Here is a 25716-nt window from a genome sequence, read left to right on the forward strand (position 1 = left end):
AATGCCAATTTTGAGCTACCCATTTGAAGTATGAGTGGTTTGGAATTAAATGGCCTGTATTAACACTATTGGGTAATTTTGGGGCCATTGATCTGTTTTGAAGGATTCTACTTACAAAATCGAGTTTAAAGGTACAATAACATGTGTTTTTTTTTAATTTCAGGCAATAATCAACAGCACAATCACTCCAAACATGACATTTACAAAAACATCTCAGAAGTTTGGTCAGTGGCCAGACAGCCGTGCAAATACAGTCTATGGTCTAGGTTTTTCCTCTGAGCATCATCTAACAAAAGTGAGTTTAACCACGTAATGTGGTAAAAAAAAATTCTTGGATATTGTATGAAGATATTGCACTGATTGGGGAAAAATGGCAAAATATGTACTCTACACATCTGGTTGTACTTGCATTGAAGTTGAGTTGTACAAAATTATGCCTAATTTCCAGTACAAGTAACTTAAATGTTACAATGTACAATAGCTGAATATACTATATAAACAAGTTGGGTATTAATTTTGGATGGTTGTATAAATTCACATTTATTTAGATAGTAGGTGAATGTTCAGCCCCATATATCCCAGGAAGTTAAATTGCCTGTTGTGATTTAGTAATTTACTTTAGGACATTAATAAATTGATGCCAAAATGACCACAGTCTAGCACTCTGCGAGTGCTCCTTTCACTAGTTGTATAATTTGGTAATTGCAGCCCACTGACATGCTACTAAAATAGCTGCACATATGACCGAAGAGAGATTTTGAGGAAGCTTAAAGTGAGGAGATATGGAGGGGGTTATGAAGATAATACCAAAATTCAGGGTATGACTGCTGAACGTTTTGCTAGTGATTGGAGGCAGAAGGCAGTTGGAGATTTTGAGGTGGGGGGAAGCTTGGTTTTAAATCCAGCACAAATGGATGGGATAAAGGAACTAAATACAATGAATCTATCCAGTTCACAGTGGGCTTGAGTCAGTGGCGCATGCAGGAGGAACTTGAAAGAAGAACAGACAAACTTGCATTGATGTGGCGGCTTCTTTTATGGCCTCTGCACATCCCAAAGCCCTTCACAGCCAATAAAGTCATGTTAGCTATGTGAATTAGCATGTGGAGGAAATGTGATGGCAAAGCCTAATAATGAATGTAGTAGAGAAGGATTAGGGAACCTGCTTTGGAATAAAAGGGTAGCATAGTGCCTTCAGGGTTAATCTGAAACTTTGGGAACTACTTTCTTCAAATTTCTGAGCAAGTTAAACCCTTTGCAGATAGATGAGTGAGAATCTAGAAGATCTTTAAATTTTCTGTACACGATAAACAGGAAAAATGTAGATTTCTTGTTGGTATGTGTTGCCATAATTCTGAACCAAAACTGCTTCAGCTAGGACCAATTAATTTCTTATATTTCCAGTTGATCAGATTTAAACCATAATGTGTATAAATTTTTTTTTTTTTTTTTTAAACATTGGATTTTGCTTGTAGGTAAATTGCATCCTTGAACTATCGGTGTATGTAGTCATGTATTTTTTTGTACTCTTTGTATCTTGCAAACTGAATTTTAAAAAAAACTAACTTCTTTCCCAATATAGTTTGCAGAAAAGTTCCAGGAATTTAAAGATGCAGCACGGCTAGCGAAGGAGAAAATGCAGGAAAAGATGGAATTAACTAGTACACCTTCTCAGGTGGGTATTACCAAGTATTATGCTCCCATGGGCAGAGATGCATTAAATGAGAGCCATGTGAAATGTTTTCAAAATCTAATCGTGTTGGTGCAGTTTAATATTTAGTGAATTGTTGCATCAATTGGTCATGAGGATAGGATACAGATTTGTTAGCTGTGCTATCAGAAGGAACTGAGGAGTCTCAGCTCAGAAACTTCAAGGCCAGCAGACTTTACCTTCTAACCAACCCTTCAAGTCTCTAAGTGAAAGAGGCTAAGGAGCAGGTTGTCTCTGAGTTGGCAATTGTGCTTGTTGGGGAGAATAAAGCAATTATTGAAAACTAGCATTGGTCCATTTAGCAGTAAATAGCCAAACCAAATCAGATTTTTAAAACTTGCACATACCTTATCAACATCTATTCAAACTCCTCAAGAGCATGAAGTTTAAACTGATACTCCAAGCCCTGCCCTAATGAATTTTGACCAATAAGAATGATTGTTTCATCATCCAGACCTGTAAACTCGTTGTAGGGAAACATCATTCTTGATTTGCGAAACCTGACATTTGACGTTTTGCGTACCAAATGCAGAAAGCATTTGGATGGAGTGCTGCAGAAGAAATTGTTTGAGATAGTTGGGACTTTGGCATAAAAGGGAAAGTGAAGGTATGGATAACAATGAATGAAAGGTAGACAGATTTGTGGCAAGAGGATTTTTCTTAGGCTAGACTGATCTGATCTGTGTTAATATTGAAGTTTGCTGCTGGTGGCAAACTGGGAATAGCAATCTGCTAGGAAGAATGCAAGGCGTTAAGCAGATTAGAAGAATGAGCAAAAAAGTTGCAGACGTAGTGGAACATGAGAAAATGTGAGGTGATTCATTTTGGGAACAAGAATATGGAATAGAAATATGCCTAGCATAGTAAGTATCTCAAGGCGGTGAAGGAACCAAAGGATTGAGGTGTGTAGATCCATTAATCTTTGCATAAATCCTTAAAAGGGGGTGGGCAAGCTTTTTAAAAATAAAAAAAAATTAAGATAAATGAGATTTTGCCATTTATAGCATGAGAAATTGAATACAGCAGCAAAGTGGTCATGATGACTCTGTACAAAATGATTATGGAATAATCTGTAGTTTTGAACTCCTTACCATTAGAATGGATATAATAGCCCTGGAGAGAGCAATGCAGATTTACCTGGCTAAAACTAGGGTGAAGGAACTGGAAAATTAGGAAATGCTAGAGCAACTGGGGCTGTATAATTTCATACTGTGAAAATTGAAGGACTGTTGATCAAAATGATAAAAGGAATACAGAAAGGAAACGCCAATTATTTCCTTTTGATACACAAGTCAAAAGATGAGACCATCTTCTCAAAATAAACTCTACATCCACAAAGGGGAGATTAGAAGAAATGTTTTCATACAAGAGCTGTCCAAATGTGGAATGCTTTACCACAAGTGGTGATTGATGCTAAATCAATATTCATTTTAGTAAGAAAGTAATAAAATGGGATTGTGAAAAATCTGACTTCAAGAGGGGACTAAATTCAGCGCAGACAAAAGGGATGAATAATGCCAGTTTATATTTTTTTTAATTCTGTTTCTATGAATCAGAAGTGGAGTGTCTAAAATTCCTAACCCTATCACTAAATTATGAGGACTATTGCATTCAGCAAACTATTTTCAAGGTGAGAACTGTTTCTGCAGAATGGCCAAATGTTTGTTTTGCCTTTTTATAAATTGGATGGTTTATTGCAGTAATACAGTATTCGTCTATGGTGGCTGGACAGTGAATCGTGCCTCCATGTTGTTATTCTACTTTCCATATTTATTTATATAGATAAATGGACTTATCCTAAATTGCAGGATTGGGCTATTTAGAGGTCATTTGATTCTGTGACCTGTTGTGGGGTAGAGCTGTCCAGACTTCACTTTTGAGTAAGACCCGAAAACAGTCCGCAGAACCGAGCTTCACTTTTTTTTGATGATGGTGGGTATGAATCCAAACCCAGTTCTAGAGGTGAAAGATTGATAACCCCTCGTGGAACCCACAATTCCAATTACATTTGTACTGAGTAGGTCTAATGTGAAAGCTTTGCATTCAGTGATTTGTTGTTCATAGCCAAGCAATGGCTCTTTCAGAATGATTTGATATTTTTTCTTCACAGGAGTCTGCAGGAGGTGACCTGCAGTCACCTCTGACACCAGAGAGTATCAATGGGACTGATGATGAAAGGTCTATTCAGGATGCGGCACAAGATTCTGATGCACGAGCTGAAATTAACCAGAGTTCTCTACCTTTTACTCATAGGTAAGCACATGAAATGTGAAAAGTTTTGGTTAGTCCCATGGTGATTACAATTTGGCTCTGCTTTTACATTTGCTGCAGTTTTAAGTTTTATATTAGGTTACCAGGACAATGCGTTAAATGGAGAAACCAAAGAGCCAAGGCCCATAATGAAGGCCATTACCAAGTTTGAAATGAATAACAAAAGAAAAATAACGCAAATCAGAAAGTAATATTTCTGAGGTTTAGGTTTTAAAAGTCTGACTATTCTAGAAGAGAAGATGGATGGAGGTAAGGGGTAGGATTTTCATTGGACCGTGGAGGTGGGATTGGAGGCGTGTGGGGGGGTTAAAATCCTGAAATCAGGGGGCACGAACCCATCCCGCCCCCAACCCGCCTCCATGCCAGTTTCAAAGGAGGTGGGTACCTGCCCCGCACTGGGATCCACCTCCCTGAGGCAGGAAGGGGATTAGTGCCAATTAACTGCCTGTTAACAGGCAATTTTTAGCCTAATCCCTATTTTTAATGTTGAAGTATGGGATTCCCAACGGCTCCAAACCACGCCAAGTTAGAGGAGGCGGACCGTTGGGATGAAGGGCTTGGAGAGGTCGAGATGTCCGGTGTTCAGGTGAGTGATGGGTGTATGAGTACAAAGGTAAGTGTGTTTGGTGTGTAAAGTGTTTAAAGAAGTTTTACATACCTTTACAGCCTTCCTTCCTTCAGGTCTCAGGAGTCCCTCATCTCACCGGCACAGAAAGCAGAATGGCTGCGAGCTGTCAAAAATTACAGCATTCAGCTTTCTGTTCCAGGGAGATCTCTAAATCATCCTGAGAGGAAGGAATTAACTTAGAATACAGATCATCAGTGTTTGATAGCTTCAAACAGCTGTGAAACACTGATATTTCATCTGTCAAAAGGTCTTGTGACGTCACCTGTTGCCGGGTGGCCCTTAATTGGCCTGCTGAGCCCGCTGGACGGGTTCAACAAGGTCAATCAAGTCAAAATCACGTGGGTTGGCTAGAACTCGATGGAGGTGGGACTACAACCCCGAAAGTTGTCATCCCGACTCCTCAATGAAAATCCAGCCCAAGGAGTTTTAAGTTGGGGAAGTATAGTGCAAGAAGTCTTGATTTTAATCATGTAGGATAATGTATTTAGAGCTTGGAAGGAATAAAAGGAAAGTTCATGGGAGAACTGACTCTAGCTGTAATATTATGAGAGAGATAGAGAAGTGTTGAGCTGCCTATTGGATGCTGAGATTTTTATTTGTCCTGTTCAGGGTTATGAAAAGTGTTCAGAAGAGGCTTTCCAAATATGGGAGCAGTATTCAGTCTTGGATGGACTTGAGAACTTTTAACTCCTTAAAGCTTGAGGAAAGAAGCACTAGGTGAGCCAAGCTTCTTGGAGGCAAATTTAATAATGGAAAAGGTGTGACTTCCATTTGAGGTCAGCAAAGATGGTGCGGTCAAGAATGTTTGTCAGGCGAGCTGGGTGGAGCCAGGAATCAGTTGGTAGTTGTTGGTTAGACTTGAGGGACAAGAAGAATCTGTCATTGAAATATTCAAGTAACGAGATTTTCACTGCCCCACCAAAGGATATGGAGAAGCTCATAACTTAGTGGTTCAGCTGAGAGGATTGGTGGTTATGTGCAGTAAGGTCTATTAATTTATCACTTCACCTTGCAGGTAGATCATGCATTCACTATTACCAATGACTGCTGGTTCTCATGAATTTAATAGTAGAGAATAAACTTGGAAAAGAGATGAACATCAAAAGTAAACTTGTTTTCAAATGATTTAAAATATAGCTGCTTCAACAAAACTATTTTAGAACTAAATTACATTCACGAGTGAACCAATATGGATTTGCCCACTCGAAGATTACAGTACAGACCATACAGTGAACTGCAGCAGTATAAAGGATAAGGCTCACTTTCTAAACCATGTTTGCATGGATTCAAACCACATTCAGCTGGGCTTGTATTTAATAAGTTCCCTCAAGCACAGGCATGAACTTTCTTTAAATGTATTATTGCTTTCAACTTTGTGCATCAGCCTGTGTAATGGGACCACAAGCTGCTTGAATTATGGGATCCTGGAAGTTTAAGAACCATGATACAGTAATTAGAACTTGGTTTTGTGACTGTGGTATTAACTTCTCTATTTGAAGATGGCTCCCTACTGCAGTGGGCTAACCTTTTTAATTTTTCACAATAACTTATTAGTATAGTTGGTCATATCCAACTGTGGGCAAAGCTGTCATTTCTCAGTTGTTTGGTCTACTACGCAAGATGTTTTATTTCAATATGCTTTGAATAGCCAGGAGGGAGTGCTGCTGCTTGTAATTTTAATGTCTCTCTGTCTCTGTCTCTGTCTCTCTGTAAACATCTGTCTTATCTAGTACATGTTGTACCTTAGATGTGTGTATCATATCTGTCACACATGAAATCTATTTTGATTGAGTGGTTTAAATAACCAATATCTGTTCAGCCATGAATATAGATTTGCTCAAATATCAGATTGCCACTAGGCAAGAAAAGTGGTCAATCACAAACTAGCAACTATCACTAAACCAAACAAACAACTGCCCAGAATTATTTTAGAATCATTGAATGATGCAGCACAGCAGGAGACCATTCGGCCCATTGTGCCTATGCAGGCTCTTTGAAAGGGCTATCCAATTAGGCCCACTCCAATGCTCTATCCCCATAGCCCAGCAAATTTTTCCTTTTTCAAATATTTACCCAATTCCTTATTGAATCTGCTGCCACTGCCCTTTCAGGTATTGAATACCAGATCATAACATGTAAAAAGAAAATTTCCTTGCGTCGCCTCTGGTTCTTTTGCCAATTACCTTAAATCTGTGTCCTCTGGTTACTGACCCTTCTGCCATTGGAATTCTCCTTATTTACTATATCAAAACCCTTCAAGATTTTTGAACACTGCTATCAAATCTCCCCTTAGCCTTCAATGCTTTAAGGAGAACAAGCCCAGATTCTCTAGTGCTTGAGCAGCCATTTTGCTTCCATGCAAATAAGATAGTAAATACAAATAAGGGGAGAAGGAAAGCACCAAACCTGCCGTTGGCTTTTATTAAAACATTTCTTTTAAATGTTTCTTCTGCACAAACCTACCATCCCCTCTCTGGAGCTTCAAGCTTTGTTCTGTTGCCTTCCCAGCTTACATTGTGTGCTTGGAACTTGTCTGAATGAATTGGCTCAACCAAGCAGTGGTGGACTGTGTGTGTACCAATACCATTTATGTGTATGTGTGTAACTCTGGACTAGAACTCTCAATGTAGCTTAAGGCTGTCACCACCCACAGACTCTAATACCTATTGGTGTGGGCTTACAAACAGGAAGTTATACCATGCTCTGAGTGGTAGATCATAATATTCTAATGCTTTCAAAGCACTTTCTGGTTGGACAAGCACAATACTTTTTCTCCGATGTAGCCTACTAATTGGAAATCAGAAATTAAAATTTATTTCAACTAACATCAGTTTGTCTGCATCCATGCCGCAATTGATCAAGTAGGCCCCTACTTCTCTCCTGGTCATTCAGTTTTAATTTTAAAATTCTGTATTCTGCTCCTTGACCCTCTTGCTTGTGCTACACTTCCAGTTCTGAATGGGTTCACAGCACATCTGAAATGAACTGTATATCCATGAGCAAAGACACGGGCAATCTAGTATAGACAAGGCATTTGTACACTGCAGTTGAGAAATGCAGTAAGAATGCCTCCCCAATAGGCTCTTGCAGAGCTGTGTTTGAGTCAGATTGGGACCTGTCTCTGCAGTTACACTGCCACTTTTTGTATTGTTGTGAAGCATTGCTATGGAGCAGGAATAGGAATTTAATTGCATGCCCCCCCGCCACCCTCCACTCTGCCTCTTCTGCCCCAACACCAATTATTCCAGGTAGTGAGCGACTAGAAAAAAATCCAGGAAAATTTATGGGAGCAAAGCATAAAGGGGTTGCTGTGGAGCTGATCGACTTCTGCATTTGGTGTGTATGATGCCAAAGTAATTGTAAAGTTTTTTTATTTGTTTTAAACAATTTCACACTTGGTATAATATGTTAGAAATGGCATTACCAAACCAATGTTGTATTCAAGCTTATTTAATACAATGCATCCAAACTTTTACTAGCTTTTCTTTCCTCCCTGGTGCCAGGGTCAAGGATGTCACTGAACGGCTGCAGGGCATTCTGAAGGGGGAGGGAGAACAGTCAGAGGTCGTGGTTCACATTGGGACCAATGACATGGGTAGGAAGAGGGATGAGGTCCTGCAAGAATTTAGGGAGCTAGGTAGCAGACTAAAGAACAGGACCTCAAAGGTTGTAATCTCTGGATTACTCCTGGTGCCACGTGCTAGTGAGTATAGGAATAGGAGGATAGAGCAGATGAATGCGTGGCTAAAGAGTTGGTGCAGGAGGGAGGGCTTTAGTTTCCTGGATCACTGGGCCTGCTTCTGGGGAAGGTGGGACTTGTACAAGTCGGACGGGTTGCACCTGAACCAGAGCGGGACAAATATCCTTGCGGGGAGGTTTGCTAGCACTGTTCGGGGGAGTTTAAACTAAAATGGCAGGGGGTTGGGAACGTGAGCAGGGAGACAGGAAAGGGAAACAGGGATAAAAGCAAAAGATAGGAAGGAGAAAAACAAAAGTGGCAGTCAGAGAAATCAACGGTTTAAATCAAACGTGGCCACAGTAAATAATAATTCTAATGGGTCTAAGAGCGTTAAAAAACAAGCCTGAAGGCTTTGTGTCTTAATGCGAGGAGCATTTGTAATAAGGTGGAAGAATTGGCTGCGCAAATAGAGGTAAACGAATATGATTTGGTTGGGATTACGGAAACGTGGCTCAAGGATGGCCAAGACTGGGAACTCAACATCCAGGGGTATTCGATATTCAGGAAAGATAGGCAAAAAGGAAAGGGAGGTGGGGTAGCATTACTGGTTAAAGAAGGGATTAATACAATTGTAACGAAGGATATTCGCTCTGATGATGTGGAATCTGTATGGGTAGAATTGAGAAATACTAAGGGGAAAAAAACATTAGTGGGAGTGGTATATAGACCTCACAACAGTAAGGCGGAGGATGGGGATGGCATGAAAAGGGAAATTAAAGAAGCGTGCAATAAGGGCACAGCAGTCATCATGGGTGACTTTAATCTACATATAGATTGGGCCAACCAAATTAGTAACAATACTGTGGAGGAGGAATTCCTGGAGTGTTTACGGGATGGTTTCCTGGACCAATATGTCGAGGAACCAACCAGAAATCAGGCCATCTTAGACTGGGTATTATGTAACGAGAAAGGATTAATTAGCAATCTTGTTGTACGAGGCCCCTTGGGTCGGAGCGATCATAATATGATCGAATTCTTCATTAAGATGGAGAATGAAGTAGTTGACTCAGACTAGGGTCCTCAATTTAAATAAAGGAAACTACGATGGTCTGAGGAGCGAGTTGGGTAGGATTGATTGGGGAATGTCACTCAAAGGGTTGACGATGGATAGGCAATGGCAAACATTCAAAGATCGCATGGATGAGCTACAGAATTTGTTCATCCCAGTTTGGCATAAAAATAAAACAAAAAAGGTGACTCAACCGTGGCTAACAAGGGAAATTAGGGATAGCATAAGATCCAAGGAGAGGACATACAAATTGGCCAGAAAAAGCAATAATCCTGAGGATTGGGCGCAGTTTAGGATTCAACAAAGGAGGACAAAGGGATTAATTAAGAAAGGGAAAATAGAATATGAGAGTAAGCTTGCAGGGAACATAAAAACTGACTGTAAGCTTTTATAGATATGTGAAGATAAAAAGATTGGTGAAGTCAAGCATAGGTCCCTTGCAGTCAGAATCAGGGGAATTTATAATTGGAAACAAAGAAATGGCAGACCAACTAAATTCATACTTTGGTTCTGTCTTCACAAAGGAGGACACAAATAACCTCCCAGAGATGCCGGGGAACATAGGGTCTGATGAAAAGGTGGAACTGAAAGAAATCAGTATTTGTAGGGAAATGGTGTTAGGAAAATTGATGGGACTAAAGGCTGATAAATCCCCAGGGCCTGATAACCTACATCCCAGGGTACTTAAGGAAGTGGCCCTAGAAATAGTAGATGCATTGCTGGTCATCTTCCAGAACTCGATAGACTCTGGAACATGGATTGGAGGGTAGCTAATGTTACCCCACTATTCAAAAAAGGTGGTAGAGAAAAAGCGGGGAATTATAAGCCTGACATCGGTAGTGGGGAAAATGCTAGAATCTATTATAAAAGCTGTAATAGCTGAGCACTTGATAAGCAGTGACAGGATCGGACAAAGTCAACATGGATTTACAAAAGGTAAATCATGCTTGACTAATCTACTGGAATTTTTTGAGGATGTAACTGGTAAAATAGATAAGGGAGAACCAATGGATGTGGTGTATTTGGACTTTCAGAAGGCTTTCGATAAAGTCCCACAAGAGATTAGCGTGCAAAATTAAGGCACATGGGATTGGGGGCAAGGTATTGACTTGGATAGAGAACTGGTTGGCGGACAGAAAGCAGAGCGTTGGAATAAACGGGTCATTTTCCGAGTGGCAGGCAGTGACTAGTGGGGTACCGCAAGGATCGGTCCTAGGACCCCAGCTGTTCACAATATATATTAATGATCTGGACGAGGGAATTGGATGTAATATCTCCAAATTTGCAGACGACACAAAGCTGGGTGGGAGGGTAAGCTGTGAGGAGGATGTCGTGAAACTCCAGTATGATTTGGACAGGTTGGGTGATTGGGCAGAAACATGGCAAATGCACTATAATGTGGATAAATGTGAGGTTATCCACTTTGGTGGCAAAAACAGGAAGGCAGATTATTATTTGAATGGCAATAGATTGGGAGAAGGGGAAGTGCAAAGAGACCTGGGTGTTCTTGTGCACCAGTCGCTGAAGGTAAGCATGCAGGTGCAGCAGGCGGTTAAGAAGGCAAATGGTATGTTGGCCTTCGTAGCAAGAGGGTTCGAGTACAGGAACAAAGAGGTCTTGCTACAGTTGTACAGGGCCTTGGTGAGACCACACCTTGAGTATTGTGTGCAGTTTTGGTCGCCTTACCTGAGGAAGGACGTTCTTGCCATGGAAGGAGTGCAGCGAAGATTCACCAGGCTGATACCTGGGATGGCAGGAATGACGTATGAGGAGAGATTGTGTCGATTGGGCTTATACTCACTGGAGTTTAGAAGATTGAGAGGGGATCTCATCGAAACCTATAAAATTCTGTCAGGCCTGGACAGACTAGATGCAGGAAGGATGTTTATGATGGTCGGGGAGTCCAGAACCAGGGGTCATAGTCTAAGGATAAGGGGTAAGCCATTTAGGACTGAAATGAGGAGGAATTTCTTCACCCAGAGTGGTGAACCTGTGGAATTCTCTGCCACAGAGGGCGGTGGAGGCCAGTTCATTAAATATATTCAAAAAAGAGTTGGATATATTTCTTAAGGCTAAAGGGATCAAGGGATATGGGGAGAAGGCAGGGACAGGGTACTGAATTTGGATGATCAGCCATGATCTCATTGAATGGTGGAGCAGGCTCGAAGGGCCGAATGGCCTACTCCTGCTCCTATCTTCTATGTTTCTATGTCTGTGTGGTGTCTGCTCCTAGGCATGTAAAGTTTACATGCAATCAGTAACTGTACAAAATTTTTTTGTAACTGGCCTCCTTAATTCTACATTTTTTTTTAAACCAGCATTGAATTCAGGCCACAGATGGTCAGATTGCAGGAGTTGGTCTTTCTGATGTGACCTAATTGAAATGCTAATGACCATGATGAATTTGCAAGCTAATCATTCTTGCACAAACTTTCAAGTTTTCTGCCATATGTCCTTTGTAATGTGCTGTAGAGCTGACTAAAGATATAGTGAGGTGCAGAAGGGCCAAAAATGTTCTCCACTCCAAGAATGCATCCATTACAACAGAAACAACTTGCATTTATATAGTCCCTGCAATGCAGAACAAACTCCTAAGGCGTAAGGGGAAAAAATGGATGCATCCCAAAGAAGGTGTTGGGAGAGTTGGCCAAAATCTTGGTCAAAGAGCTGGGTTTTGAGGAGTACCTTAAAGGAGAGGCGAAGCAGCTGAAGACACGGCCACCAATGGTGGGCCAAATGGGGGGGAAGGAATGTACAAGGCCAGAGTCCAAGGAATGGAGAGTTTGGGTCGAATGATGACTGCAGCCAGTGTGCTCAGAAGGCAACAACATGTTTGATGTTGGAAAGACAAGGGAGGTTGGAGACAAAGGACAGAGGAGTCAACGGTGAGTTTTTGTGAGGGGGTGGGAGGAGTTGATGGGAGTTTTGATGGGGAGAGCAGAGGAAACCATTTACAATGTTGGGTAGTATGGCAGCCAGGAAGGAACACTGGGTGCATAAGCAAAATTCTGTGGATGCTGGAACACTAGGTGGTCAACATGTGTTGGTCCCTTCAGGATAGATGGGGGTGGCGGGGCGAGTGGAAATTGGAAAAACATGAACATGTTCTGAGACCAGATTTATCATGCAATAATCTTGATATACTCTGTTACATTTGAATAGATTCAGATATCTTTAATAGATTCAGATATCTTTAATGTCATATGAATAGACTGATTTTTAAAAAGTCTGACAAAATCCCACACGATACTTAATAGTAACAAGTTGTGTTTCTTTATATAGTACTACAATAGGAAAGCATTGGGAGTCTGAATTGGCGACCTTAAAAACCAACAATGCTAAACTTACAGCAGCACTACTGGAATCTACTGCCAATGTTAAACAATGGAAGCAGCAGCTCACTGCTTACCAGGACGAAGCTGAGCGACTACACAAACGAGTATGTATTGATGCACTGCATAGGATTTCTGCCCAGTAGTGGTATAAAAAAGTGATAACAGCTATGACTGGTTATAGTCCAATTATTTCAAAAACATTTTGCATACTGTCTTAATCTATTAATGTCTAGAAATGTAACTGTAATAATTTCAATTAATTTAAATTTGTTTCAAAGGGACCTTGTATATGGATTAATGCTTGAGGTCTAGTTCTAGATTTGCAGGATGAGTGAAGATTGTATGGTCTGACTATACAGCCAGCCTGTATTTGAGTGAGACTAATTTATTAGATATCCAAATCCTCCCAGAGTGGAAGACCAGAATGTTCCCCTTTGGAGCGTGGGGCCAGTTAAAGTGTTAAAAATGGGATTCCCGACCTGATCCCGCCTCCAACCTGCCCATTTCTGGTTTTGCCGGGGGGTGGGCGACCAACCCATTCCTGGGGGCATTGCCTCAATTTAAATATTGTAAGCCTCTTTTTTTTTTTTTCTTTTTTTTTTCCCCCCTCCATTTTGTTTTTAACTGCTTGTGGACAGGTTTCACGCAGTTCGTGAAACTGGCAGTTAAACCGAGGCAGGGACTGCTGCATCTAGGAGATAAGTGGCTTTATACCTACTTCCTGAATCCCCAGGGTCCCTACCTAACCCATCCCCCATGATTGGAGACAGCCCCCAACTCCCCCCACAATACCTCCAATCGCCTTTCCAGGCCTCCTTTTCTCTTTCTCTCCCCCCCCACCGCCCCCCCCCCCCCCCCCCCCCACCCAACGATGATGATGATGCGGACGATCCTCTGGTGGCCGGCACTGATCCTCTCTTGGGGGGGGCCCCCCACCCCCTGGATCCCTGGCTAATCCCGACCCCGGCCAATCCTCCTTTAGAATCGTACACAGGCCAAATTTCTTTACCCTTAAGGAGACTGACTAAAATTGATCGCTCCTCTCTTTTAGCAGAACCTATAGCAAACAATTACTTGAGTAGGAAATGAACATTTGCCTAGTTAAGAGTTGAATGCTGCATTTAGAAGACTTTTCCATTGAAGTTATTCTACTAGAGAGGCTGTACAGTATGATTGTTCAATGTACAGCCAATTGAAATTGCTGCTTTAATAGATGAGCATTGACTAAGTTGTTAAATTTGTGTATCCCAAAGAATAACTGCAGATCCTCATTGGACCTGACTTTTTTTTTAGGGAAGATCATCTGCATGGAAATCTAGGTGATGAGCAAATAGTTACATTTCCAATCAGGATGATATTATTGGGCAATTTTGCATCACTGGAAACTGAGTCTATGAGGAAAGCCTTGTGACCGATTATTTTTGTTAAGATAGTTAATGGAAATTTACTGCATTAAGATGGTGTAGCAATGTAAATTTTGATGTGTTGAAAGCAGACTAATCAGTTCCATTGATAATCATGCAGATATAAAAGCCCGTGTCCTTCATTTAAAAAAAAAAGTTTGGCATTCCTGCAGGAACTACATGTAAAGTGGTGTCGTGCAGTGGTGCTCTAGCAAGGAAAAATGCAGATTTTGCTTCCCTTGACAAATTTGCTCGAATTCTTTGAGGACGTAACATACAGGGTGGATAAAGGGGAACCAGTGGATGTGGTGTATTTGGACTTCCAAAAGGCATTTGACAAGGTGCCACACAAGATTACTGCACAAGATAAAAAATCTCGGGATTGGGGGTAATATACTGGCATGGGTGGAAGATTGGCTATCTAACAGAAAACAGAGTTGGGATAAATGGTTCATTCTCAGGTTGGCAATCAGTAACTAGTGGTGTTCCGCAGGGATCAGTGCTGGGACCCCAACTCTTTACAATCTATATTAACAATTTGGAGGAGGGGACTAAGTGCAACGTATCCAAGTTTGCCGACGATACAAAGATGGGAGGGAAAGCAGTGAGTGAGGAGGACATAAAATACCTGCAAAAGGACATAGACAGGCTAAGTGAGTGGGCAGAAATTTGGCAGATGGAATATAATGTTGGAAAGTGTGAGGTTATGCACTTTGGCAGAAAAAATCAAGGAGCAAGTTATTATCTAAATGGAAAGAAACTGCAAAGTGCTACAGTACAAAGGGATCTGGGGGTCCTGGTGCATGAAACACAGAAGGTTAGTATGCAGGTACAGCAGGTGATCAGGAAGACCAATGGAATCTTGGCTTTTATTGCAAGGGGGATGGAGTATAAAAGCAGGGAAGTCTTGCTTCAGTTATACAGGGTACTGGTGAGGCCACACCTGGAATACTGCGTACAGTTTTGGTTTCCATATTTAAGAAAAGATATACTTGCTCTCGAGGCAGTTCAGAGAAGGTTCACTCGGTTGATTCCGGAGATGAGGGGGTTGACTTATGAGGAAAGGTTGAGTAGGTTGGGCCTCTACTCATTGGAATTCAGAAGAATGAGAGGCGATCTTATCGAAACATATAAGATTGTGAGGGGGCTTGATCGGGTGGACGCAGTGAGGATGTTTCCACTGATGGGTGAGACTAGAACTAGGGGGCATAATCTTAGAATAAGGGGCTGCTGTTTCAAAACTGAGATGAGGAGAAACTTCTTCACTCAGAGGGTGGTAAATCTATGGAATTTGCTACCCCAGAGAGCTGTGGAAGCTGTGATTTTAAATAAATTTAAAATGGAGATAGACAGTTTCCTAGCTGATAAGGGAATTAGGGGTTACGGGGAGCGGGCAGGGAAGTGGACGTGAGTCTAGGTTCGGATCAGCCATGATCCTATTGAATGGCGGAGCAGGCCCGAGGGGCCGTATGGCCTACTCCTGCTCCTACTACTTATGTTCTTATGTTCCAGCACTGTTAAGTTGCCAGTCCACAGTACTGCTGTGAGGAGGCCAGCTACCTCCACACAAAGGGAAGGGAGGTAGTTTAGCTCTAGGGTTCTGCTACTTTAGTTTCTAGCGGTCAATTCTGGCAGACTAGGTTGCAAGTCATCTGCTTGTGTTACAGTTGGCACGTGGACTGGGAAGACCAGTTCATCCTCACAAAAGCACAGAGCAGTCGACTGTAAAATACAGTATATAATTTGAACTTTTATAAACTAGGAAAGTGGAGGTCATCACTCGTGCAAATTATGTTTAAACATTTGCCAAAAGTCAAAACTTAGCAGTGCAATGTGCACATATTTTTGAGAATGTTGAGAGTTACAAACTGATTTGCAAGATAGAAAAGGGGGATGACTGTATCTATTGGATAATGCTGCTGCAATATCCTTAAGCTTGTCAAGTTTTCTATCAAAAAATCTTGTCTTGAGCCAGGAATTATTGTTTGGGGAAGTTGTATTTTATTTGCTGACGTCAAGCCACTCGCGCGTTGTAGAAAAATGTGGCTTGGGCTTCATCTTGTGGTATTTTGGAGGTGAAGGAGGCAGCTAGTCCACTCGTACCTCAAATGCAGATTATACTCTTGCATTTTTATAACTTTGTTGTGTTTGGCAGCCAAAATTGTTTTATTGAAATATATGGCTCGCCCCTGAATCAGACTAGTGTGGCCCATGTAAAGTGCAGCTGTGGACAAAATATTTTGGGTTAATCGTTTTCTGCCAATAACCAAAAATAAGCTACAAGTATAATAAAAATGGAGCATATCTTTTTATGAAAAGATACAAAAATTATTATTTGATTTGCATTTATAATGGAATGTTGTAAAGTAGCAAACATGCAGACACAACATAGTGTAGTATATTAAGTGCTGACAGGAAAAATTTGTTCCTTTTTGGTTGGTTTCTGAATTTCAATGACTTATTACAATTATACAAATTTGGTCTTTTAATAACGAGATGTAAAAATTATTCAAACTACATAAGTTATGACCAGATCAGGGTCAATAATTGAGGAAAAATGAGGGGACCACGGCAGAATCTCAGAATAGCAAGTCTGTAGCTGTACAGAGTCTGGAGGATTGTTTGTCATCTTTATGGACCAAATCCTGGTGTGAATAAACTCGGGAATTCCTTCTGATTTTAAAAAAGTGGAACGGTCACTTCAAGTCTCCGTAAACTGAGCCGGCTGCTCAGCTTTGCTAAGGATATTTTCCAAGTGTTTGAGCAAAAACTGTCTCCTGCTGTAGAGCAGGAATTTAAAATTCAATACTTTGTTTACGTACCATCAGCTAATTCCAGAGAGTGTATCTAGCACATGTATCAAATTGCATGTTTGATGTCATTAGGAAGAGTTTTATATGTTGGCTCGAGGTGGCTATTTGCTGTAGACTACCAAGGAAACAAAGTTGATGAGTGTCTGGTTTTCAATTTGGTTAGTCTGCCCCCTTGCGTTTAAAACTTTTCCAGTGCAATGATTGGGAAATAATTTTGCAGCTTTGGTATTTAACTAGAAATTGCTTCTTTATTTTATCTATACTCATAAGTAGGGCAGAATATTGAAGAGAAGCTGAGTTGAGCTGGAGAGTTTGTAAATGTTCACTTACATATCTTTAAAACTTTAGTAATAACAACAGAAAATGCTGGAAAAACTCAGCAGGCCAGGCAACATCTGTGGAGAAAATAGAGTCAATGTTTCAGGTGAACCCTTTGTCAAGACTAAAGAGGCACAGGAAATGAAATAGATTAAGAGGCCAGGCTGGGAGAGAACGAAAGAGAAGAGACATTGAGGTATTCAAAACGAGACGAGATGGTGATAGGACTAGTGGAGACAAAAGACAGCTCTAGATTAGGTGTGAAATGCGCTGGCAGAATGGGAGACAACTTTAAAACTTTAGTAATTGACAGTGTATTGAGCTAAGAGTTAGCACCCCTGCCCTCACCAAAATACTGTAGTTCATGCAATAATGAGTTGTTTATAATTGTATGTTAGGTTAGGTTTGTATAGTGGATTACCATTCGATGGTTATTTATGGTGGGGAATCCACTTTCTATGTTGACCAGAATTGTACGTTCTGATTATACAGCATTAGAACAGACACATGTTGATTACTGTAAGATGTCTGTCATCCAGAGCAACAAATGTGCTCCGTAAACTATTTATTCGACTTAGTGCATTTATTGCAAATCATCCTAGGGTATAGTTTCTAGGTGCTACTAATATAATTAAGAGTGTAAGAATTATAATGCAGAAGAAAGACTGGAAACTTGAAATAAAAACAAAGTTCTGGAAATACACAGCAGCCAGTGTAAAGAAAAGAAAGACTGTTTTTAACATTTTGGATATGTAACCTTCAACACACTCTCTAATAAAGGGTACACTCCCAAAATGTCAAAACCTTTGTAAAATGTAGTTTGTTGCTTGCTAGTCCGAAGTGAAGGAGCAATGCTCATTTGTTCTAATATGTTGAATAATAGCAAGCTGGTGTGGTAAATGGTAGAGGAAACCCTGTTTATGTTGAAATGTGTAAGAAAGGAGATCAATTTTTAAGCTTTTACACAATGATTGAGTAGAGGACAATTAAGTTATCTGGCTAATGAAAAATGTGTATGAGCAGGTTCCCTTTTTTTTTTACTCATTTCCCTTCACCCTCCTTATCACACACACCCAGGTGCAGAAGTCCCTAAGCTCAGTTTTTCACTTGCTCTAGAAATGGTCAAGTGTGAGGACTTTGTGCAGTAATGGTAGCAGTAAAAGATAGTTGTTTTTTTAAAGCACACACTGACTGTCTTTCTTCTAATATAGAACCCTAGAAAAACTGGGAATGGGGTTCATTAGAGTTTTGGTTCAAACTGTGGAATTTTCTAGATGCAATTAGTTATTTCCAAATGCATTTCTATCAGTGAAAAGTATGTTTGCTCAGTTTGATTTTCTAAATTCAGGTTTCTGAACTTGAATGTCTGAGTGGACAGGCAAATGTGCTTAAGACACACAAAACTGAATTGAACAGAACAATAGAAGAACTAGAGGCACAAATGAAAGACAAAGAGGAGGTAAGGGCAAAATACAACTTCCTCCAACCTTCCTGTATTGACACTGGTAGGAACATGTTGCACGATTGTAAATTGAATTCTATCTAAACAGAAAAGTTGGTTGATGTCCTTGATCAATTAAGTGTGCCATCATATGTTTGAACCAATGGCCATATAAGTGGCTCAGTATTAAATGCATGACTATTTGGAGCGTTTTAAATGTAGTAAAAATGTAAAGAAATACAAAAGTCACTGACTTTCACCAAATATATAATCAAATCTGCATACATTACATGTTGCTGTACTTCAAAGTGCAATTCATTGTGAAATGCTTTAAGCTATTTTGACAAAGTTACTATTCTATTAAACTTGACATATGTTCAGTGATTGGGCTTATACTCACTGGAGTTTAGAAGATTGAGAGGGGATCTCGTCGAAACCTATAAAATCCTGTCAGGTCTGGACAGACTAGATGCAGGAAGGATGTTTCTGATGGCCGGGGAGTCCAGAACCAGGGGTCATAGTCTAAGGATAAGGGGTAAGCCATTTAGGACTGAAATGAGGAGGAATTTCTTCACCCAGAGAGTGGTGAACCTGTGGAATTCTCTGCCACAGAGGGCGGTGGAGGCCAGTTCATTAAATATATTCAAGAAAGAGTTGGATATATTTCTTGAGGCTGAAGGGATCAAGGGATATGGGGAGAAGGCAGGGACAGGGTACTGAATTTGGATGATCAGCCATGATCTCATTGAATGGCGGAGCAGGCTCGAAGGGCCGAATGGCCTACTCCTGCTCCTATCTTCTATGTTTCTATCACTAACGTGCATCTGCAAAGATCTGGATTGGGAAAATGACAATGTTCTTCCCTTGTGTCTTTGACCTTAATTTGATTCAGTAAACTACTCAAAGAAATACATAGAAGCTACAACACGGATCAAGCCATTCATCCCAACCAGTCCATGTCAGTGTTTATCCACCACAGAAGCAAATAGTTCTAATCACATTAACCTACCAAGTTCCCTTATCCCTTCAATCCATTTTCCTTTATCCACCTATCCAATCTAACCTTGGATGTTGGATAAGTTTCTGCCTCAACCACTAACCCTGAAAGTGAATTCCACAACTCTCTCAAGTTTCTCTTGCCATCTGCCATAAATCTCTTGCATTTAATCTTGTATCCACGGCCCCTCGTTCTTCACTCTTCAACTGCTGTAAACCATCTGCTTCTATCTACCCTTTTCCATCCTTTCATCATTTAAAAATCTTTTATTATATAGTCTGCATTCTAACAAAGTCTGTCTTTGTATTTGTATGTTCTCATACCGGGTAGTATCCTAGTGAATCTGCATTATAAAGTCTTTGCTCTACTCTTAAGTCTCTATATCCTTCCTATAATGTAGAGCCCAATAATGCACACAGTACTCTACCTCCGGTGTTAGTAATGTTTTATACAGGCTCATCATTATCTCTTGGCTTTTATATTCTATGCCTTGAGATATAACCTAGAATTCTATTGGCCCAGAATTTGTTACAATGGCGATATTAGCAGTGAATGCCATAAATTAGTCCATTGTGCTCCCTGATCCTTAAGTGATGCATTTACAGCATAATTTGCAGGAGAACTGATTATAATACGCTGCAGTGAGTCAGAAGTGGCACAGCTAGCCAGTGTCCAATACACACCCAAGGTGCTGTGGTGGACACCGACTGGAACAGAAGGTTATTTAATGTTTCCATAAAAGTCACTGTTATCTTTATCTGTTTTTAACTCCAAATAGTTATTTAAGATTATTGACTTTTGAGTTGGTAAATAAGTATTTTGATCACCAGGCATTCTCTGACTAATTTAATATTTGAGCTCGTGTGCTAAGCATGGATTGCAACCGGTAATGAAATATGATTTAGGGATTGCACACCGTTCGGGAGACAACCTAGGCACACTGATCCCGATTTTATATATTTATAATAAAATGCAGCCCTGTTGTTTTTAGGATTCCTTTACAGTCAAGACAACATTAAACTTTAAATTTCCTCAGTGTGTAATGATATAGCAGGTGTGCATCTATACCTGTCTAAATTTATGATCAAGATACTGATATGCTAAATAGTTATCTTTTGATATAGGCAACCTGCTGAGCGATTGAATACCTTATTGATTCTGAGCCCTCCAGCATAATTCTGTAATCCACCAACACCATTCTATAACGGTCTGCAGCGTTGCTCAAAGTATCATTAATTCAGCAAATTTGTGTTGGCCATTGATTTTGATTGGGTGGAGGGGGGGGGGCAGGCACGGGGTGGCGGCACTAACAACTGTTTCTGTGAGTGTCTCTGTGGAATGGCGTAAAAATGCCAGGAAATTATGGTGTGGTGTAAGTAATGGCATAATGCTCTCCATAATTTCCAGGAATTTCTGCACCATAATATGGCGTATGCTGTTGGTGCAAGTTTTTGGCAAATTCCGACCCTTTTTTTTACAACCTTATCGATTCGAGGTGCTGCCTTTAATGTTCTCTGGATCTGTATTTTCAAATCCCACTACTCTTTCACAATGCGGAGCCTACTTCCATTCAGAGTTTAATTACTGCTTTTTTTCCCCCAAAATGTGTCACCTATGGACATTGAATTCCACCTGCTACTTTTCAGCCCATTTCTCCATTTTATCAATAACTAACTCATTGCAGCTTCCTTTTGGTCTTCTAAGGAATTAATTACATCTCCCATTTTGGTATCATCTGTAAATTTTGACACCACTCCCTTGTGGCCTTCATCCAATTCATTGATATACACAGTGAAATGAAGTGGGGGGGGGCAGAAACTGTGCTCAACTCCTACTCTGTGCTCCCTTCTAACCAATTTCCAATCCAGTTTGCTATCTTAACCTTAATGTCATACTCCTTAAAGTTCTCTAGTAAGCTCCCATGTATAACCTTATCAAAGGCTTTCCTAAAGTCCATGTACACTACATTCATTGCCTTTCCCCCCTGTTGCCATATCTGTTACCTCTTCAAAGAATTCTGAAGTTTGTCCAGCACAATTGTCCCATTTGAAATCCATGCTGGCAACCTAGATTAGCTCTAACTCTCAAAAAAATGGGGACTATATTGGTCACTCTCCTGTCCTCCAGCACACATCTACACACAGTGCTCTGAAATGTTTCTGTAATTTTCTCCCTCAGCTCCTTTGGATCCTAGGATGCATTCTGTCAGGCCCTGACATTTGTCTTCCCTTGGCTTATCTTAAAAAAAAAAAAAAATTCCTTTTATCCATCAAACTATTGCTCATCTCACCCTCCTGCATTTCAGGATGCACCTCCTCTCTGATATCCTTCTCTTTAGCAAAAAACCAATGCAAAGTAACTATTAATTACCTCTGCTATTTTTTTAATCATCCCATACAAATTGACGATCTTCTCCTGTCAGGGGTACCACCTTGCTTTTAACAATTCTCTTTTTGCTGCTCCTTCTGATGCTTTTGAAATTGTTTCCTCCTACATGTGCGCTCTCTCTCTCTCTGCCTCTTATTTTCTGATATTCTCCTTTTAGTTTTTTTTCAAATAACTATGTTCAGGTTTTTAGAATCTTGTCACATTCTATATTGGCACTGTTAGATCTGTGATTCTGAGAGTATGATGTTTCCCAATAACTACACGGATGCTGTAACTTAACAATCAACAGGTGTTTACTGGAGTAGGGTAGTCTCAAGACAGGGGGTACAGAGGCATGCTCAAGGCTTATATACAGGTGTGGTCACTGCCGGTACTACAGTATACAGGAGCTGTAAAAGTAGTTCTCTCTTAAAGGTACATACACTACAATTCCTCCCCTTTTAGATTAGCAGTACCCATAATATTCAAATAACAATTAACACTTTAACATGCACATTAAACAACAATAGTCCATTTATAGATTCAGTCTTTGGGGCGGCTTCCTGATCCTTTCGGGATAGTGCCTTTCCTGAGGTTCTTGTTCTTGGTGCGGAGGCGATTCTGGCCCCTTTTCGTCTGTTAGTTCATCAGTTTCCACTGCTACGGGTTCTGAGGTCGATGTTACCGGTATGTGAGGTTCATCCCCCTGGTACGCAAGACATGGGGTTGACTCGTTCCTGTGACGCTAAGATCTGATCGACGTGGCGTCTCTCAATGTTCTCCCCGACATCCACTGTGTACATTAATGGCCCCTGCCTTGTGCATATCGTTCCAGGTTGCCATTTCTCTGTTTCGTAGTCACGGGCTAAGACTGGTTGCCCTACATTGAAGCTCCTTGTCGGCTTCTCATTGATGTGCTGGAATTGTTTATCCTCAACATTTCTTCGCACATTTGGTCTGAGCAAATCCAGACGAGATCTCAACCTTCGGTTAAAGAACATCATGGCCGGGGTCTGGTTGGTAACTGCATGTGTCGCATTTCTGTAGGCTAATAGGAAATTGTCCACCTTATGCTGTAGTGGAATTTCATCATCGCACATGGCCTTTATCGCCTTTTTAAAGGTTTGTACGAACCTCTCCGCCAATCCATTTGTGGCTGGATGATACGGGGCGGATGTGTAATGCCTTACCCCATTCCTTCTCATAAATTTCCGAAACTCTTCGGACACAAACTGTGGTCCATTATCAGAGCAAATCTGCTCTGGCAAGCCGTTCCTGGCAAATATGGTCCGTAGGACTGCAATCGTTTTTTCTGTAGTGGTTGAGGACATTTTTATCACCTCAGGCCATTTTGAGTGAGCATCCACTGCTATTAAGAACATGGAGTCCATGAATGGACCAGCAAAATCAATATGCACCCGTTGCCATGGAGAGGAGGGCCACTCCCATGGGTGTAGAGGGGCATGTGGTGCATTTTGGACCTTCTGGCATCCTGAGCAGCTCTTGGTTAGGTCCTCGATTTGTTGATCGATCCCCGGCCACCCCACAAGTCCTAGCAAGGCTTTTCATTTTCACCCCTCCCAGATGACCTTCATGAAGCTCATTTAGCACTCTCTCCCTTAACTTGGGTGGAATCATCACCACTGGATCCACACATCACTGTCCCCTGGCATACTGACAGCTGTTCTCTTCTGGATGAGAATGCTGGCAACAGTGAGTCGCCATGTGTTGGCCATCCCCTCATCGTCAAATCATATACCCGAGACAGCGTCGGATCATTGCGGGTCTCCTTCTCTATATCCGCGTTAGTTACTGGCAATCGTTCAATTATTGACGAATAAAATATCTCGATAGGGTCCACTGCTGGTGCCTCCTCCACCGTAGGCAGTGGCAGGCATGATAGCCCATCAGCGTTTCCATGCTGTTTCGTGCCTTTTATATTCTCTTTCATATTGGTTCGCCCCTAGAAAAAGGGACCATCTTTGTAACCATTGTGCAGTCATCGCCGGAACGCCCTTCTTTGGGTTAAAGATGGAGACAAGTGGTTGGTGGTCAGTCAGCAAGGTAAACTTCTGCCCATGCAGATAGTAGTTGAATTTTTTTACTCCCCATACTAGGCTGAGGGCCTCCCTGTCAATCTGAGCGTAGTTGCGCTCGGCTGAGGTTAGTGACCGAGACGCAAAGGCTACTGGCCTCTCCAACCCATCTGGGAATTTGTGCGACAGCACTGCTCCAATACCACAGGGTGATGCATCACATGCCAAACGAATTGGTAGTGCTGGGTTGAAATGGGCCAACATCTCTTTTGATGTGATCAATTCTTTGCACTTCTGGAAAGCTCATTTACGTTCGTCATTCCACTTCCATGGTACCCCTGTTTGCAGTAGGGTGTTCAGTGGGTGTAATACTGTAGACAAATTTGGTAAGAACTTATGGTAGTAGTTCACCAGCCCGAGGAACGACCTCAGTTGTGACACATTTTCCGGTGCTGGAGCCTTGACTACTGCCTCAATCTTTTCAGGGGACTTATGTAACCCCTCTTCATCAATGACGTGGCCACAATACGAGATCTGCTTCTGGAAAAACTCGCACTTGTGGCGATTAGCTCGTAGCCCATATTCCTTTAATCTAGTGAGCACCTTCTCAAGTTGGCGAGGTGATCACTGTCATTTTTGCCCGTGACCAGGATGTCATCCAAATAACACTGGGTCCCTGGAATCCCTTGCAGGACTTGATCCATCGCCCTTTGCCAAATAGCCGGAGCTGAAGCTACCCCGAACACCAGCCGGTTGTATTGGTAGAGACCTTTGAGTGTTGATTGTGAGGTATTGTTTCGAGGCTTCTTCTACCTCCATTTGCAAGTACGCCTGGGCTAGATCAATTTTGGTGAAGCGTTTACCTCCAGATAGCGAGGCGAAAATATCCTCAATTCATGGAAGCGGATATTGTACCGTGTGAAGGACTGGGTTCACTGTCGCCTTAAAATCCCCACAGATGCGGACCTTCTTTGGTTCCCCAGACGTATTACTCAACGACCTCTTCATTACAGGAACGATGGGTGTAGCCCACTCGCTCCAGTCCACTTTGGACAGTACTCCTGAACGTTGCAACCCTTCCAGCTTTGCTTCGATGGCTGGTCGGATCGTATAAGGCACTGGCCTGGCCTTAAGAAACTTTGGGCTTGCATTTTCCTCTCTTTTAATCGTTGCTGTTATGCCTTTGTGTTCCGAGTCCCTCCTGGAACACTTCTTTTGCGTCAGTTAGCATTTTTGACAGTCGTCCAGGTGTGACGTCGTCATCCTTTTTGGCCTCAACCTTCAGTGCCTGTATGGAATGCCAATCTAATTGTATCTTCCGGATCCATTCACGTCCTAGTAGTGGTGGTCCTCCATCTGGCAATACATATAAGTCCATTTTAGGTATTTCCTGGCCTTTGTATATCACTTTCACCCTTATTTTTCCTTTGGGGTAGACTTTTTGCCCCGTGTACGTCTTCAAGACAATCTCTGTAGCTTTCAAGGGTATATGTGAAAATAGCTGCTTGTAGTCTCTTTGGTTTATGACTGTTAGGGCTGATCCTGTGTCCAATTCCATTTCACTTGGACTCCGTCTATCTTGAGTGTAACCCAGATAGTCTGGTGATCCTCCATTTTGGTTACCTTATGTAGTTTCAGACAACCCAGC

At 41.4% G+C, this 25716-nt stretch overlaps 1 protein-coding gene across 6 annotated transcripts in view; it reads left to right on the forward strand.

The window, feature by feature from the left end:
• The window catches only part of LOC147124116 (homer protein homolog 1-like), a 147856-nt gene that overhangs the window by 69590 nt on the left and 52550 nt on the right, over positions 1-25716 (forward strand). For all 6 annotated transcript variants that reach the window (XM_085982175.1, XM_085982167.1, XM_085982184.1 and 3 more), the window contains exons 3-7: positions 164-295; positions 1583-1675; positions 3822-3964; positions 12641-12797; positions 18576-18686. In XM_085982175.1, coding sequence (XP_085838301.1) covers positions 164-295; positions 1583-1675; positions 3822-3964; positions 12641-12797; positions 18576-18686 — 636 coding nt within the window. The remainder of the gene's footprint in view (positions 1-163; positions 296-1582; positions 1676-3821; positions 3965-12640; positions 12798-18575; positions 18687-25716) is intronic.

This window comes from Somniosus microcephalus, chromosome 1 (assembly GCF_052327205.1).
Source record: "Somniosus microcephalus isolate GS21.2 chromosome 1, FLI_Smic_1.0, whole genome shotgun sequence".
In the NCBI taxonomy this organism is placed as follows: Eukaryota; Metazoa; Chordata; class Chondrichthyes; order Squaliformes; family Somniosidae; genus Somniosus; species Somniosus microcephalus.